This window comes from Scylla paramamosain, chromosome 17, assembly GCF_035594125.1.
Source record: "Scylla paramamosain isolate STU-SP2022 chromosome 17, ASM3559412v1, whole genome shotgun sequence".
NCBI classification, from domain to species: Eukaryota; Metazoa; Arthropoda; class Malacostraca; order Decapoda; family Portunidae; genus Scylla; species Scylla paramamosain.
Genome location: NC_087167.1, coordinates 4,019,111 through 4,037,500, shown reverse-complemented (window position 1 = coordinate 4,037,500; position 18,390 = coordinate 4,019,111). Strand labels below are relative to the sequence as shown.

Genomic DNA, 18,390 nt, shown 5'->3' with positions numbered 1-18,390 from the left:
TGCAATATTTTGATATTATTTTACTATGAAATTTGTACCTATGTGTAGACAACATGTGACAACATCAATAAACTAAACTCAAGTAATTTACAGAATATCTTGATCTATCACATACATATCTTTCTTAAAATTATCCATAATGATCATTACGTCCCGTACCTGATCCTTTCAGGCCCAGCACAGATTGCGGTCGCAGTTAGTTCCAAAATAGTGGAAGCCAAATGGCATTCACCCTACTCTTGATATAATTTAGACGAAAGTTTTACTTACAAAAATGAGGAAATTGGAAAAAAAAAACACATCGTGCAATCTAACTGCAGATTACAACCTGGATATATATATATATATATATATATATATATATATATATATATATATATATATATATATATATATATATATATATATATATATATATATATATATATATATATATATATATATATATATATATATATATATATATATATATATATATATATATATATATATATATATATATATATATATATATATATATATATATATATATATATATATACACACACACAAATCTGTAGTATTATATAGAAATATACACGTAATAGAATAATTGATGTGAACATAAACATGACTAAGGAAAAGTACCTAACGCATCCTGACCATGAGTTCTACCAAAAATGCCCAAAATGGATTGTGTTGAACTTGTACCACAACATGCCTCTCATTATGCCGTGCTGGCAGGCTGAGTAGTCTCTCCTGTCCCGTTGATTGCAGGTACTGCATGTCTTTAGTCATCGCATACATGAGTACGATCTCTCTGCTGATGTTGCTGGGATGGTGGCTAGTGTCTTGGCTGCTGTTGAGGAGTGGGGCAAAGTGGACGACAAAGAATCGAAAAATAAGTACTTCACGTTCTAATTTTAGGCTGACATTTAGCTGAAAGGTTCTTATAAAATTGTTTGCTCACCCTTTAAACTGTCCTGTGAAAGTCAGCTGTACTACTTTGTGGTTCTCATTTCTGGCATCTTCCTTTTTTACTTTTTTTTTTATTTATTTTTTTTCCAGGGATGTAAGAACAATAAGAACTGAGCTTCTATTATTATTTTTTTCTGGCTTTTGAATCACATCCCTGTTTTAAATATAATGAGAGTTGTTTCTTGTTATGTGCTCGTCTGACATTCACCTTAACGTCTCTCTCTCTCTCTCTCTCTCTCTCTCTCTCTCTCTCTCTCTCTCTCTCTCTCTCTCTCTCTCTCTCTCTCCTCTCTCTCTCTCTCTCTCTCTCTCTCTCTCTCTCTCTCTCTCTCTCTCTCTCTCTCTCTCTCTCTCTCTCTCTCTCTCTCTCTCTATCTCTCTCTCTCTCTCTCTCTCTCTCGTGTCAAAGGTTGCCTTTCATCAGCGTTTCGGTGGTAGCTTTGCCAGTGACGTGAGCTGACTTAATACCATGTCCTACCCCTGTGAGTGTCTTGATAGCCTATTGGTGTTGCTGAAGGTACCCTTCAACACTTATAAGTCAATAGTGAGTCAGAAGGCATCGGGTATGAACAAATATATGGATTTGTGTCATGTTGCCGAGTTCATCAAGGCTAGTGTTAGGTCAGGTTAGGTCACAAGTTGTTGCTCACCTGCCCTCACAGCTTCCCACCGACACGCCACCCCGTCTCTCGCAGACCAGAGTGCATGACGGACTCATCCTCCTACAAAGTTGCTTTCTTCAGGACCTTTTGTATCTCAGAATGGTTTGGAGGTTGTAGCACAGCAACGACACAATTGACCTCAAATTTAGGTCGCCCAGTCCGATCACCTGAAATCAGTCACCATCTTCAAAACAGCCCAAAGACCGCACTCTAAAACATTTCGGTGTGTTATCCGCTTAAAGGATTCGGTTGAATTTGTTGAGGTTTTCGGAGATGTCTCGATGATACTAGTGATAGACAAGGATTCGGCATCACAGACAATAATAATAATAAAAAAATAAATAAATAAATAAAAGTAAGAGCCCAACTTAACTTTGATTTTCGTCCGAATATCACTTGTTCCAGAGAACTTGGCAGTAAAAACCCACCTGCCACTCTCTGCCTTTACATCAGTGGCAGGGCAGAGGGTTAGATGTACTATATCACTAACCCTTTCTGATTACGTCGAAGTAATATCAAATTGAAGAAAAATCAAGGTCTTGTGTTACTAGGAAATTACGCAATGCATATCCGAGACTTGTAAATGATTTTCAGGTAGTGTTACTCATCCATGTTTAAGGCATTAGTGATGAGGCAAAGTATTAATCTTCAGGCCTGAATTGCAAACGTTTTGGCGTCTTAAAACGACTACTTTTAACAAGATCTAGTGGAAGTCTTTTCAAGCGTGTTTTCAGGATTCTGTTCTCTCGACAGGAATAACATTTATGATAATCAGACTGTATATTTCTGTACCCATTGAAAATATATCTAATGAAAGCACAAATTATTTCAAAGTTGGAACAGAGCATTACACGTGTATCTCAAGAATGGCAGAATCAAGAAACTAAGTGACAAATTAACAAGATTTCTATATTATTAACAGAAAAAACAGTTTTGAGAACCTATCTAATTACCATTGTGGCATTTGAAAGTCGCTGTGGTGAGAAAGCAAAGCGTTTCAGAATACAGGCCAATTATTAGTGTCCATTGCTAGGCTACTGCAGGGTAAGAGCATCTGTCAGCTTCCTTCATTCCTACTGGTATCCACCCACTCCTCGACTGTTCAACTTCCCTGTAGTGACTTTTCTTACTCCATCTCTCAGTCTTGTTTGTAAAAGGCAGCTGCCAAGTGAAGTACTGCAAACAGAGAAAAGTAAATACACAAGAGCTTTGCGTTGTAAAAGGCTGAAACAGTTTAAATTATCTGAATGTAAAGAAGAGACAGAAAAGTTACAAGACGCGTGTACCTTGGTTAAGAGAAGGAATGTTAGACTTGATTGACCATTTATTGCAACGACAACTACGCCAAAGACTAAGACTATTACCTACTACTACAAGCTGCACTTTGTTCTTTGTTGTGTTCCTTGAGTACTATTGGTGCTACTACTCCTACTACTACTACTGCTACTACTACTACTACTACTACTACGATAAACTGTTCTTTGTTCTTCGTTGTGTTCCATGAGTATTACTACTACTACTACTACTACTACTACTACTACTACTACTACTACTACTACTACTACTTGTGGGAGTGTATGGCAACTCACTCGTTGACCGTTGTTGATGATGAGTAAATCTTGGTACCTGCGAGAGTTGAGGTCGTCCGCCAACGCTCAATACCTTTCGTAAATAAAGTGCTGTACCGACTCTTGCCTCTCCTTCCTCCAGCCCTAACACTACTACTACTACTACTACTACTACTAGTACTAGTACTACTACTACTACTACTACTACTAATAATAATAATAATAATAATAATAATAATAATAATAATAATGATTATTATTATTATTATTATTATTATTATTATTATTATTATTATTATTATTATTATTATTATTATACCCCACTACCGCTACTACTTCCATTACCATCACTGCTACTACCAACAACACCATCACCGCTATCAGTAATAATAATAATAATAATAATAATAATAATAATAATAATAATACCACCGCTACTACTTCCATTACCATCACTGCTACTACCAACAACACCATCACCGCTATCAGTAATAACAATAATAACAATAGTAATAATAATAATAATAATAATAATAATAATAATAATAATAATAATAATGATGATGATGATGATGATGATGATAATAACAATGATAATAATAATGATAATAAAAATTTCCTCCATTCGTTTCCTCTACAGCAGACGAGTGTCATCTCGGCCACACCACCAAGTACCCGTTGATCACTATGGACAGCGAACAGAAGCAAGTGTTGGACATGCTCCAGCGACCATTCCGGCTGCCGACTCAAAGAGAGGTGAGAGAGAGAGAGAGAGAGAGAGAGAGAGAGAGAGAGAGAGAGAGAGAGAGAGAGAGAGAGAGAGAGAGAGAGAGAAAGAGAGAGAGACTCCATTCACCGCTGAGCAATATCACACATTCTTCCATAGAGACAACTTCGAAGTCGGAGAGCCGTGGCTGCGGATCTGCTCAGTACGCTAGAAAAGAGCCGATCGGAGGTGCGTCTGACCAGCACTTACTCGTATCTTGACGGTCAGAGTGTACCAAAATCCTGCATGGAGGTGTCTAGTACTGTGTTGCGGTGCATTGTTAGCTTCGTCACCTCGCCTTATCCACTCCTGTAATTGTATATTAGATGAGAAGTAGTCTTTAAATGCATGAACACTCTTTAAGAGCATGATGCACATTTGCGCCTCGGAACTAACCTTGTTCTGTCCCGTTTCAACGGTGCATGGTTCCTTTGGTCATCTTGGCCTCTTCACTCCCCGCACAGAATTATTATTGAATGAGAAATGCTGTCTCTTGATGCATGGAATACTATATTTTAGATACAAAAGAGGTAGTCTGCCTCTTTTGCTCCTGTTGTTGTTATGAAACCATGTGGATTTTCACGTGTTGTCAATTTCCCTTAAAATAGTCCCAGGATTAGCCACATTACCAATGGGCTGTTATAATAATAATAATAATAATAATAATAATAATAATAATAATAATTATAGTAGTAGTAGTAGTAATTATATTATTATTATTATTATTATTATTATTATTATTATTATTATTATTATTATTATTATTATTATTATTATTATTAATGTTTTTTTTTTATATTATTATGGACCTTGTACATTGCCAAAATGTTTGGTAATGCATCCTGCTGATCTATTACATTATTGGAAAAAATTACACTATTTATTCACGTCTCTTTCCTCTTCCGTTAACTTTTCGTGTTGTGCCCTCCTAACGTCGAGTTCCCAAATTAACGCAAGTATTATACGTTTATGTTCTCTTTCGTTATTCTTTTGCAACGTTATATGTGTGTGTGTGTGTGTGTGTGTGTGTGTGTGTGTGTGTGATCGCTTGTATTTCACATTTCATGCTTTTCTTTTCATCTCTTCCAGAGTCATCCCATTGTGTTTGAAGTGGGTACCCGTGTGGGAGGAAGCGAGCCGCCACCTCAGCGGTTGACTCTTGCTCGCTCCATTCCCAGAGGCACCGTCTTCTCTATCTTCGTCAAGAGCCATCGTCTGGCCGCCAAGGAACTCTGCGACTACTTCATGGGTGAGATGCTGCTTCAGACGTGGGTGAATGTGAGGGTGTGAAGGGCACTTACCTGCCAAAGCAGTGACAATGAGTACGTTCAGATTGTATTGCGTAACTTAAAGTAGCGTGGGTTGTGTTGATATGGTGTTTCTCCGCCATGGTTACCCACCCGGACACACTTGAATTTCGTACCACATGTAAACAACGACTCAAAATGCCTATGTACATAGAACATTTTCAACTAAGAATAACCTGTACTTTCACTTTTGGCAATATTTGTAGAAACTTATACTGCATCCTATAATGCCCATCTTCTCTTCTTAGCCTTTGTTTCCCATTTTGTTAACTTCGTTGTCATCCACACAGAGGCAAGCAGTGTGCAGGAGCTCAGGCAAAGGGTGGAGGAGGTGCGGGGACTTGTCAATGAGAAGCTTTTCATCTTTGCCCTATCCTTTGTAATCATCAGGAAGCCGGTAAGGAAACATATAAGTATTATTTCAGAAATATACTCAGTCCCATTCTAGCAGGAAACTACATGATAACTTTTACTTACTTATTGTGTAGTACATAGGTAATTGGTACTATAAAATGAAAATGAATAATTTCAGAGATTATATGGTATAATTGCAGTTTCTCCCAATAAACCGCACGTAAGTATGAAGTGTCTCACGGTCTAGATCACACTGCTAGGAGCATTTCTAACCCCATATTACCTTGTCGCAAACGAATAATAAGGTTAGGATAGGTAAAGTTAGGTAAGATTAGGTTAGGTTACCTTAGCTCTCTGGTGTCTGGGGTTCAAGGGGGGCACAGGCCCCTGGTTATAATAGGTTTTTGGTTTGCTACATTTAGGAAATTTCCCTACATTTTCAAACTATATATCACTCATATGTCCCCCCCCAAAACCCCTGGTTCCCCACAGGCCCCCAAGCTTGCTGGAGGGGTTGGGGGAGTGTGGGTAGAGATTGGGCATATTGGGTGAAACTGCAAATTTATTGATTATATATATCAGTTCATTACACAGGTTAGGCCAAGTTTTAAAGAAATGCATTTTGATGTATGTTATGGTCAAGCCTATGGAGTTAATAACTTGAAGGAAAATGGTTTCATCTGCCAGAGCAACACATGAATTTTATCAACAGACCCATCTTAATAACCAGATGTTATCTGGTAAGCAGTCTCCTTTTTTTTTGGATTTTGGCAAAACTTTCACTGTTGCCTTAGAGATATGAAAAGAATTGATACAGTCTGGTACAAAACTTTAATTTTCATACTACCCTCCTGCAGCTTCTTTCATTCTCTCTGTAACTTCATCCCAAATTCCGTTTTTGATCATTATATTATTGCTTTGGTAGATGACCACTATTCTTCTCCAAAATCTTAAGTTCCTTAAGGCTTTGTCATGTCATCCATCTCTCTTTATATTATTCATCCGTGATCTGAGCCAAATTTGTTCATTTACCAGCCCCAATACTGATGAAACCATTGCACTTTTCTATGCCTTTTTTTAGACCTTCATGAATTAAATAGCGTATGGAGGGAAGCCACTGAATGCCTCACTTCTGATATATTTGAGATTCGTGTTTGGGACAGAGCAAACTTTGTGTTGTTCAGTGTCTCAAAAACCCAATTCCTCTGTCTATCAATTCAATACAACCTTCCAGATAACTATCTCATATTCTTCAATGGTTCACCTGTTTTCTTCTACACTCATCATCTTCAGTCTGTCCTTAACTAATAATCTAAACTAGAAACTTCACACCTTGTCTCTTACTAAAACAGCTTCTATGAAGTTAGGTGTTTTGAGTCATCTCCACCTCTTGCTGCCAACATTGTAAAGGGATCTTATTCACCCATGTATAGAGTACACTTCACATACACTGGGGGGTCTTCCACTCATACTGCTCTTTAGAATAGGATGGAACCAAAAGCATTTTGTCTCATCAACTCATCTCTGACTGTCTTCATCCTCTCTTCACCACAATGTTACATCTCTTCCTAAGTGTATTTGTGTGTGTGTGTGTGTGTACTTAGGATTTTAGAGATTTTTGCATTTCTTTTTCTGACTATGTAATATGTAAGCATAGTAATTGTGTTACATTACAGGAGATGAGACATCTGCGCCTACCTAGCATTGTGGAGATCTTCCCATGCATGTTCGTGCCAGTCACCACCGTGTCAGAGATGGAACAGGAGGCCAGGAAGTCCACCCCTGACCAAGTAAGTTTGTCTGTCCCTGTTGTAGTGCTATCTTCTTATATTTACAGTAAAAATCTCTGAAAACAAATTTATTTTGTTCGCACATGCAATTCATGTCCAGAAAATTCTTAATCACAACAAGTTTTTACTATTAAAAGTAAAGGAAAATAAGATAATTTCTTTCAACCTATAATGTGCACAACATTAACAACCAAAGTCATTGTGAAATGCCAACTCTTGTAGAAGGAAAGCAAATAAAACAAGTAGAAAATTAACAGTATCCTCCACACTATTTATTGCCCTTACGTCTGACACCACATTCTATCCAGGAACTCCTTCACTGTCTCACTCCTCTTTTTCATTCATCTCTCTGCACATTCTCAGCTGCAGCACCATCTATTCCATTCATTATTGGTTTGAAAGCACTACCAACATTAGTTGTAGCCTCTGTCATGAACCTTGTGCACAGGAAGAGGATGCAGTTGTCCTCGCCTACTCCAGCCCTGCGGGTGGGAACGAGGACAGGACAGGGAAGAGGAATATTAATACTATTGCTGCTAAACCTGCATGTCATGTAGATCACAGAGTTAAACTCTGGAGGATGATGATCACAACTCAGAAAGGGCAGAGAATAGACATGCTTTTATGACAAAGGAACAATTATGATATATTGATAATGAGACACCACATCATGTTTGTGACCACAAAAAGACATAATACCAGACTTAATTGAAGAGGTTCATAGAAGGAGCATATCACTAAGAGAACTGAAGCTACTATTGGATGTGCCACAACAATTGTCTTCCATAGTCATTTGGGATTAAGATGATTACATTTGGCAGGCTGCATCTCTACACAGACGAATGCACAGACGGGCCTTGATAATACATACAATGCTTCATTATCCACCTCCTCCACTCAAACCATGATCATTTCAGGATGTATCCATGACAGTCCACCATCTCCCGTTTCAAACTCTTCCTTTATCCTTCACTCATCTCCCTATCACCTTCATATTGCTCCTTTTTTCCAGTCCTTCATCCCTCATCTCCTAACACCTTGTTTGCTACCCTTCATTCTCTTCTCTTCTCTGTTTTACAGGAGATAGTAGTAACAGAATATGGACCAGAGTTCTCCAGCACTCACCTCAAGCCTGAGCACCGAGTAGCTTACTGGCGTGAGGATTATGGCATTAATTCCCACCACTGGCACTGGCATCTTGTCTACCCTGTGGACCTTGGTGTGATGAGGGACCGCAAGGGGGAGCTGTTCTTCTACATGCACCAACAAATGCTTGCTCGGTGAGTGCAGAGAGACCAGTGAAAAGCTTTATGGATGCATTGAAGGAAAATGTGCAGATGATGGTTGTAACAAAAGATTCAGAAGGCAGCAAGAGGGAAATGAATGATGCATTGTTTTGATCCTTAAAAGACAACTCAGTCTGTTTGATAAGAAGTGGTGAAGTGTGATAAGGATGGAGCATTGAGAGAGAGAGAGAGAGAGAAAGGAAATTTAAAAACTTTTGTGACAAAGAAGGGAGAAGAGAAAACAAATGAAGAAAATAACTTGAGAGAGAAGGGAGCAGGGAGATAATGAGAGACGAGAATTTAGGAGCAAATACCATAGAGTAGGAAAGGAAGTTGGAATGGTGAAGAAGGAAGGAAGGAGGGGAAGGTGTATGAAATGGGATGAGAGGAATGTTAGGAAAGATACATTTCTGCAAGGAGATTGGTGTCATGGAATGAAGGAAGAAGTAAAGAGCAGTCATCTGACCCATTTTTTCCTCTGCCAGTTATGACATGGATCGCCTGAGTGTTGGTCTGAACAGGGTGCAGAAACTGAGCAACTGGCGTATCCCCATCCCTGACGGCTACTTCCCCAAGCTGACCATCAACAACGCTGGCCAGACATGGGGCTCCCGGCAGGACAACTCGTTAGTGCAGGTGGGAGGGAACAGCCATCTTTGAGCCACACACACATACACACATCACATTACAGTACCATCCTGCCCCTTGGAAGACTTCTGGGTTATGGTATAGTGTACTCAAAATGAAAAAAAGCTTCTCTTGCTTTTTTCCAAAAAAATGACATGAAAATTTTATTCTAAGAGATACGCAAAGTGATGTGGGGTGAAAGAAGCATCAGGTTTGATGGTAAAAGGTGTTCTTAGAACACTAACTCAAACTAACTCATTAAAGGAAATGAGAACTAAGAATAGGGACAAGAGATTTTCCTGAATCATATGCCTGTCTCTTGTCTGGTAGAGTAAGAAACTGCTCTGAAAATAAAATGTTCATTATGTAATGCATAACTAGTACTGTTACAAATAAATGAAAAAGAGAAGCAAGAAAGTAAAAAAATTCAGGCATGGAATTATTAGGTGACATGTTCAGATTAAGAAAAGTTGCTTTGAAGCTGGCACCATCTGAGCATCAAACATGTACATAACAAAAGTGTATGTAATAGCAATTTCCATTTGTCATCTCTCAAAAAATTTTCAAATTTCAGATCTTTTTAGATTTTAGGTCTTCATATATGGGGTTCTTAATTTGTAGTTTTTGAAAGCTTAGCACAATAAATTTAAATCTTTTAACACCTGCCTCTCACAGGACTACAGACGTGAGGACTTTGGGCTGCTGCCATTTGATGTCTCTGAACTGGAGCAGTGGCACAGCAGGATCATGGACGCCATTCATCAGGGCTATCTTGTTGATGTAAGGATTCCAGAACTTTTGTGCCTGCTCACTGTGTCTTGGTCATTGTCTAAATCTCTCTCTCTCTCTTTTCTACTTGTTACAATTTTCCATCTCTCTATCATCTTTACCAGTGGCATCTTGTCCATAGGAGCTGCAGAGCTGTTGTCCCTATGCGCACACTCCTCCACCAGGTGTATGACTTCATCAGTCTCAAGTTATAATATGAAACTAACAGGTGTTTCATAACAAAAAAAATCTTTTGCAAATTATTTTCAATTAATTCATAAGTGATTCTTGACAATTGTAATTAAAAATAGACAAAAATGGGTGTTGCATACTGTGATAGTGTAAGATTTAGTGTAGCTGCAACTGGCAATGTTGAGCTGCAGTCAGTGCCGCTCATTACATTCGATGTTTACATGAAGTTGCTTTGTATACTTTGATTATTATTCTCTGACAAACAATGACAATGGAAAATTGGCGTTTACAAAGTATTACCTTTTCACAGCTGACATTAAATGAAGAGATAGAAATAAAAGCAAAAGGAGACATGCATCAATTTCATGCATTCAACAGAAAAGTACAAGCAGGAGCAAAGAATATTTACAACAATTTAAAATCATTGTTTTTGAGAAATGTGAATAGCTTTGTGGTTGTGAGGACAAACTTTTCTTTATTTTCTGTGTCAAGCGTTCAGGGAGACACAAAAGCATTTATGGACAAAAAGTGATGTGACTGATTTGAGACATTTGCCTCAGAAAATAATTAAACATGAGCAGTCGACCAAACATATAAACAACCTGATTGATTTATCTCTGCTGGTTATAGCAAACTTGGCAGTTGAGATTGATTTAGCATACAAACTCGGTTGCAAAACAATAGTGGTTAAAAAGAAATAAAACAAAAATGGTGTCCAAAATCATAAATTGTGTAAAATTTTGTGGAAAAATTTGAACTCCTTCGTCAAGGACATGAGAGTATAAATTCTGAAAATCTAGGAGTGTTTTGAGACTTAGTTCATCTTGATTATGGACTTGGTTCCAGCTTAGGTGCCCATATACCTAATGGTACAATGTTTAAAGGGACATCAAAATCAATACAAAATGTACGTTTAGAGTCATCGTTAGAGATCTGCAAAAATAAAATCGAGAAAGAAACAGAGAATACAGAATACTTGGAAGTTGTGTGTGCTGAAACAACAGATGTTTTTGAAAAAACAGATGGTAATTGCTTTTTCACTGTTTCTTTCATTTCTTTTTAATTATTCTTCTTTAATTATTATTATACTGTTTTGTGACGCTTGCAGTCATGCACTTTCCATTCTGTCTTTCTGTGAGCTTGCTACATTTTTCCATTACTCCACATTCCACATTATACCAAACTTTTATGTTTTCCATCTCTCCATCTTCCTCAGTATCTTACTACATTTTCCTATTCTTTTATTTCATGTTTTACCACCCATTTACTTGTCTTTCATGCTCCTACAGTGTGATTCCTCTTCTTTGGTTAATACCCTTTTATCTCAGTCTGAACCTCTATTATTCCCTTTATCTAAGGTATAAGTCATATCATCAATTTCTCTCTCTCTCTCTCTCTCTCTCTCTCTCCAGCATGATGGTAACCAAACAAGGCTCACAGACAATGTCAAACCACCTGAAAAGCGTGGAATTGACCTTCTCGGGGACACAGTGGAGGCAGACAGTAGCATCAGCCTCAACAGTCTCTTCTACGGCGACCTGCACAACATGGGGCATGTAGTCATTTCAGCCATCCATGACCCAGACTATGCTCATCGGGTAGGTCACAGAATAACAAGAGAAGATCAGCTGCTTTTCATTAATCAATTTATTTTATTAATATATTTTTTAGGATAAGTTAGTGTAAAAGAGGATAAGGCATTAATTTTTAAGAGTAGGTCACTTGACAACAAGAGAATGTAGTTTTTGTTAGTTTTTAAACTGCATTTATTTACTTATTTATTTATTTTCTTTCCTGTGTGTGTGTGTGTGTGTGTGTGTGTGTGTATATTATATATATATATATATATATATATATATATATATATATATATATATATATATATATATATATATATATATATATATGTATATATATATATATATATATATATATATTCATGACTGTTTCCTTTTTAATACTTCCTTTTGCTAGTCTTCATTCCCTTTTACTGTTGCACTCGTGTCTCAACATCTTTCCCTTTCAGGAGAACCTTGGAGTCATGTCAGACACAGCCACAGCCATGAGGGACCCTGTGTTCTACCGCTGGCACAAATACATTGACGACATCTTCCAGGAGTACAAGGTCATTCAGCCACCCTACACCACTGAGGAAGTAAGGAGACCATGTAGTAGTGCAAACTCAATGTGAAACACACACACACAGTTATAGAGAGAGAGAGAGAGAGAGAGGCAGAGGCAGTTTCTCCTTAATATAAGATACAATGTACATACAATTTCAACCCTTCTCTCCATTTTGACTTTATTAATAACTTTTCCAATTTTCTTTTATCTCTTCTCCCATTTCCTGTCTTTACTTCTCTTCCAGTCCATTTCCATTCATTGTTAACTCAATTTTCTTCCACCCCTTTCTCTCACTTATGCCCTTCCTTTCTCCCAACAGCTGTCCCTCTCATCAGTTGAGGTGGTGTCAGTGGCTGTAGAGAGCCAGGGTCAGAAGAACCAGTTGATCACTGGCTGGAGCACTCGGGACTTTGAGGCGAGTCGTGGACTGGACTTCAATGCTGATAAGCCAGTGATGGTGCGACTCACCCATCTCAACCACCATCCCTTCGTCTACAGCATCAAGGTGGTGGGAGAGAGATGGAGGGAAGGGAAGGATGTAGTGTGGGAGTAGGGGAAAGGTAAAATGAATAGAGGAAAAGGAGTAAAATTAAGAAGGGAAGGGAACCTAAAAAAGATTACAAGGTACCAAGGGAAAGAAAAGTGAGAAAAAGAAAGATGGAAAGGGAGTAAAATAAAGAAGGTGAAGTAAATTAAATTAAATGAGAGAGAGAGAGAGAGAGAGAGAGAGTTGAAGTTGCTGTACACTGGCTAGTCAGCTACTCTTGGGAAGGAGTAGATTTGTAATGTTTTGAGTTTGGATTTTAATTTGGTAGAACAGTTAGGAGCATTTAACATTGAGTGATATGTGGAAGCTTAAATAGTGAATCAAGAGAAAGGAGAGGCATGTAAGGGAGGAAAAATAATAGGAAACCTGGGATGTGCAATGAAAGGAAGGACTGGAAGTAAAAAATGGGTCTGGATGGTGGAATAATTGTACCAACACTTGCATTTATAAGAAATTTAAGTTTTGTAATGAAAGATAAGCACTTCAAATTAACTATTTGAACATTTGTATTACACAAAGAATGGATGGTGAAAGCAGTGTCAAGTAAAGGTGAAATGTGGAGTGTTTGAAGGAATTAAATGCAGGAGTCCAACATGTTTGTTCACAAAGACTTTATATGAGTTCTATATGAAGTGAAATGGGAATATGTGAGAGAAAGGAGTGAGAGGAGAGAGAGGGAATTAGAGCATGCAATGACAGGAAAAAAATGGAGAAGTTCTTAGGCATTGGTGTCAGGTACAGATAGATAAATAATGAACATTGGTAGAGTAGTATTACCCATGATCTGTAGATAGAAGACAAAAGTACCACAAAAACTGAAGAACCAGAATTTGGGAATTATCTTACACCTCCTCAAATATAATCTTAGATTTCCTCCACCTGTCTGATACAGTTCTGCTCATTGAACATTCCATACATTTGATCTCACTCCCTCTCACACAGTTGCAGGCAGCCAACAGTGGCAGTTTACCAAAGGAAGTGACAGTGAGGATCTTCATGGCGCCCAAACTTAATGAAAGAGGAGTGGAGATGAGCTTCATGGAACAGCGCCTCCTATGGGCTGAGATGGACCGCTTTACTCATGACTGTGAGTCTTGTTAAAAGAGAAACAAGGAACAAGACTGTAGGAGAGGGATGGCGGGATTGGCTTTGATCTGAAATAAGAGAAAAAAGAGGTGTTTACGAGTGTAGGAGAAGCAGTAAGGGAGGGCTTTGGTATGGTGATAAGAGTTATGGAAGGGAGGGGAGTAAGTTTCAGTAGATTGGCTTCCTATTTCCAAGTTCTTCATGTACCTTGCAAATATGCCCCAAAGGCTGCAATGTTGCTATATAGCTGGAGCTGTGCTTTGTCACCAACATTTATTATGAGAAATATGACAGCACTGTTATAGCAGCTTGACCGCATTGTGTTCTGGGAGTTCTGACATTTCAAAAGTAAGTGTTGCATCCCTGAACCTAAGACCACATTGACACACATTGACTTACAACTTAAGACATCTTTTTTATAGCAAACAGAGTACAGAGCTTTAAAAAATTCTACATTAGCTGGTAACATTATAAAATCATATAGTAAGATAATTTTACCTGTCATTGTTTTTGACAACCCAGCAAGACCTCCCCTCCTGTCTTGTAAGAGCAGGGAAGGAAAGAGCCCTAAGTTCATTCATCCACTAGCTCAGTCAAGCTGCTCTGCCCCTTGTGGCCATTTCATAACATCACATATATTTCTCGCCTCTGTGGTTGGTTACAACTCCACAGGCATCAGTTTGAGTCCTGGTTGGGGCAGTCAGTGCACGGCTCAGCCAGCTGTTTATCCTTCCTTTGTGTTGGTTGATAATGGGTACCTGGGGAAACATTAGGAAGGTAAGATGTAGAAACCCAGATGTCAAAGTAGCACAGTGTCCTGAGGTAAGGGATATCATCCATCACAGGCTTGAAGGCCAGTGAGATGGAGATGAGCACTGAGGCCATGCACAGCTATAGCATATCCACATAGCTTTACCTTTACATGTATTTCTTAGGAACAGTTGACAGGACAGTGCACTCAGTTATATCAGGCTCAATTATATGCAGTAGTGACTGGTAGAGCAAAGTAAGAGAAACTTTAAATGTGACTTTAAAAGTCTAGCACTTTTATGCCTTTAAATCTCTCCCTCTTATTATTCCTTCACAGTGAAGCCCGGGCTAAACCATATTCTGCGGTCCTCCACCTCCTCATCCATCACAAACTCAAATGAATTTACCTTCCGTGATCTGGAGGAGCGGCCAAACCCAGATAACCCAGGTGAGTGAACAGCAGCACAGCACATAAGTGATCAATGAGTGACACCTGCATGGATGAAATAGCAAGCCTGAAATAGCAAGCCTGTAGAATTATGAACACAGTGTATCATGACTTTATCAGCCCATATTGTACAGTCAGGTCACTGCTAATGTGCAATGTTCAAACATGAATTACATCTAATGCATGGACTGAGTTTGGCTCCAAATCACACTGTAATTCAGGGGTATTAAAAAACCTAACATGGGGATAGGCTGCAACAAGCCACAGAGAAGTCTGTAATGTGGGGCAGGGTAACACCACCCACATTGATGCTAGTGAGCTTGCTGCTACCACTGCCACCTACAGTGTTGTTAGTGAACATGCTGCTGCAGCCACCACCCCTGCCACCTGCAGTGATAATGCTGGGTATACAGCAGCCACCACCCTAGCTACCCACAGTGATAGTACCGAGTGTACAGCTACCAGCAATAGTACAGATGCTGTCCTACTTACAAATGAGTTAAGTTCCAGTTGGCCATCCATAACTTATGTTCATAAGTCATTAATTTATAAAATGTTTTGGGTGTACACTGCCCTCTCATGTTCATAAGTCATTAATTTATAAAATGTTTTGGGGGTACATTGCCCTCTCAACTTTTTTGTGCTTGCTTTCTTTTGAAGCCATAGCACTAAACTCAAGGATCATGAAATCTGTGGTATTGAAAACACTAAAGCATTGTATGAGTGTGTGTCATTTCCTCTCCTTCCACATAACACTGCCATGCAGCCATCACATGAGCATGTATTTTGTCACAACATTCAGCATGATGCAGCAGTGCAACCACCACACGTGTGTGTTTTGTCCTTACATTCAGTGTGATACAGCAATGCAACACTACCACATTTAGAACTGTGTATGTGTTTTCTCTTCACATTCAACATGATGCCATGGTGCAGTGGTGCCCCATATCTCCACTAGTGCCACCATAGCCACCCCACCAACTGCAGTGATAGTATTGATTGTGCAGCTGTTGCCGCCCACAGCGATAGTACTGAGTGTGTCACCAGTGCCATCTTCTTGATTATTACTATACTGTGAGAGTTCTTATAACTGAAGTGTTTTGATATTATGAATTGTTACCTTCAGTTATATGAAAAAAATATAAGGGGTAGTCTGTATTTTGATTTCTAGGGGGCCTTTCTCATTCAGATGGGAACCATAGTCCTCTTTACTGTTACTTTCATGATAACTAACGTGAATCACACCTAACATGGGTTGTTAGCAGAACTAAACATCCCCCCAACCCACGTTAACAGCAACATTATTGCCCTTCATTATATGTGGTATTTTTACATTAAAAAGTTGGAATTAATTTAGTTTAAGTCTTGAATTATGGTGGAACTGTAATTAAAAAGACACTTTTATTAATTTTTTGCAATCTTTGTGACTCTAATGACTAGAGGAATGCATCTTATAGACATCTAAGCCTTTATGTACTGTACATGTGAGCCATCAAATGGAAGGCAAGAACATAAAAAATCAGTTGAACTGAAAATGTACTTGCAGGTGCTCCTGAAAACACCCTCTTTAACTTCTGTGGGTGTGGCTGGCCCCAACATATGCTGCTGCCACGTGGGAAGCAGGAGGGAATGCCCTTTGAGCTCTTTGTGATGGTCACTGATTGGAATCAGGATAAGGTGTGTGCTTATGTGCTCATGTTTATATTAACACAGTATATGTGATGTTGGAAGTAGTAGTCATAGTAATAGTGTGTGTGTGTGTGTGCATCTGTGTGTAAAATTGATTTACTGTCTGGAATGGCACATATTTCAAAACCAAATGTCTTTCTCTCATAATCTATCAAAAATTCCTCCTTTAGGATTTAGAATCCCTGAAACAGTCTGTTCCACCAATCTCAGGTAGCACAGCCAGATGGTGCCTGTTCCTGTTCTGCTGCTGCATCATTCTGTGGCATTCTGGATGCCCTCTACCCTGATGCCCGACCCATGGGTTTCCCCTTCGACCGCCGCCCCATGCCCATGCTACTCAACAGACCTGTGGGAAGGGCCTCAGATCTGACACGCCTCAGCAACATAGCCATGCAAGATATCACCATCACCTTCACCAATGCTCAGATCACCCAGTAAAGTGGGTGGAGTGGTGGCCTGTTGACTCTCACAGGTCCTGGATGATGTGGTGTTGAGTGATGGTCCTTCACTTCACCTCTCTGCAAACATGACATGTATTTAGTCTTAAAGAAATACTTGAGGATCTGAAGAGGGGTGTGTTAGGAGTTCCAGGAGCAGTGTAGGAAATGGTCTGGTAAAAACATTGATGATGGTAATAATATAATAATGGTTTGAAGTACATTTTCTGCAAGCTTTCCCTACCAGTATATGAATTTCTTTTCTGAACTCCATACAGCAAGCCTGTAGCAGGGCAGAAAGATTTTCTTTTAATTGTTGAAACATTAGTGCAGGCTGAAGTACGAGTGATTTTGACTACAAAAGGAACATTTAAAACCACCAATACACATTACAGTCTGGTTCAGGTGCTGAGTCAGTAAATGTGAGTTGATCTCTTCATACATAACCATAAAAAGTGCAACAACCTGCATTTTATGTTTGCAAACTTGTCGTTAAAAGTTCAATAAAAACATTTCCTAACTTCTCTTTTAGTATTGACTTCATTTTATAATGTACAAGAAAGAACTTTAATCAACAAATGACACTTTGACATCTTTATCTGCAGTGCTTGAATCACTATGGAAAGAGAAATATTGTGTTTATCCTTTCAGTGGAATTGCTGGATTGTCCCATCACAGGTGTGTGTATGTGTGTATTTACCTAGTAGGTAAGGAGATGGTGATGGCAATGATGTTGAGGGCTGGACAAGGAGAGTGCAGAGTGATTGAGCTGCACTGCTGACAGAATATGGACACTGGCTTTGTTGGCTTGGCCCTAGCTGAGGTGAAGACAGGAGGGATGACTCAGCCACAGCAACAAGTGTGGCTGAATGATGGGGCAAAATATACTATTCCATTCTGCCCTCTTCACCTGCACAACTGAAAGTAATGAACTATCAATATAATAATTATACATTTTCATGGAAGTCATGGAAACAAGGAAGAATCCAGCTAACGCACCCAATAAAAATCAAACATTATTTATTTAAAAGA

The 18,390-nt window shown here is 38.8% G+C and overlaps 1 protein-coding gene and 1 long non-coding RNA gene across 15 annotated transcripts in view; one reads left to right on the top strand and one right to left on the bottom strand.

Annotated features, from left to right (window-relative positions):
- The window catches only part of LOC135108335 (phenoloxidase 3-like), a 20,413-nt gene extending 2,533 nt beyond the window's left edge, over positions 1 to 17,880 (top strand). For 2 of the 13 annotated variants that reach the window (XM_064019208.1, XM_064019209.1), the window contains exons 2-16: positions 3,831 to 3,943; positions 4,074 to 4,142; positions 5,043 to 5,202; positions 5,551 to 5,657; positions 7,291 to 7,404; positions 8,485 to 8,684; positions 9,176 to 9,326; positions 9,993 to 10,097; positions 11,690 to 11,875; positions 12,304 to 12,432; positions 12,721 to 12,906; positions 13,891 to 14,035; positions 15,122 to 15,232; positions 16,779 to 16,909; positions 17,132 to 17,880. In XM_064019208.1, coding sequence (XP_063875278.1) covers positions 3,831 to 3,943; positions 4,074 to 4,142; positions 5,043 to 5,202; positions 5,551 to 5,657; positions 7,291 to 7,404; positions 8,485 to 8,684; positions 9,176 to 9,326; positions 9,993 to 10,097; positions 11,690 to 11,875; positions 12,304 to 12,432; positions 12,721 to 12,906; positions 13,891 to 14,035; positions 15,122 to 15,232; positions 16,779 to 16,909; positions 17,132 to 17,359 — 2,135 coding nt within the window. In that variant the 3' untranslated portion in view covers positions 17,360 to 17,880. Of the gene's footprint in view, positions 1 to 756; positions 885 to 3,827; positions 3,944 to 4,073; positions 4,143 to 5,042; positions 5,203 to 5,550; positions 5,658 to 7,290; positions 7,405 to 8,484; positions 8,685 to 9,175; positions 9,327 to 9,992; positions 10,098 to 11,689; positions 11,876 to 12,303; positions 12,433 to 12,720; positions 12,907 to 13,890; positions 14,036 to 15,121; positions 15,233 to 15,577; positions 16,751 to 16,778; positions 16,910 to 17,131 lie in introns of those variants that run through there. The other 11 variants (XM_064019206.1, XM_064019207.1, XM_064019214.1 and 8 more) reach the window with 8 other exon arrangements.
- Positions 13,387 to 17,439, bottom strand: LOC135108336 (uncharacterized). 2 transcript variants are annotated; one of them, XR_010272212.1, is made up of 3 exons: positions 17,332 to 17,439; positions 14,533 to 14,792; positions 13,387 to 14,102 (listed from the first exon to the last, which is right to left on the bottom strand). It is a non-coding gene; the product is annotated as an uncharacterized LOC135108336 (long non-coding RNA). The 2 variants fall into 2 exon arrangements; XR_010272211.1 differs by lacking the exon at positions 13,387 to 14,102 and having other exon boundaries at positions 14,430 to 14,792.
- Positions 17,881 to 18,390: the final 510 nt, after the last annotated feature.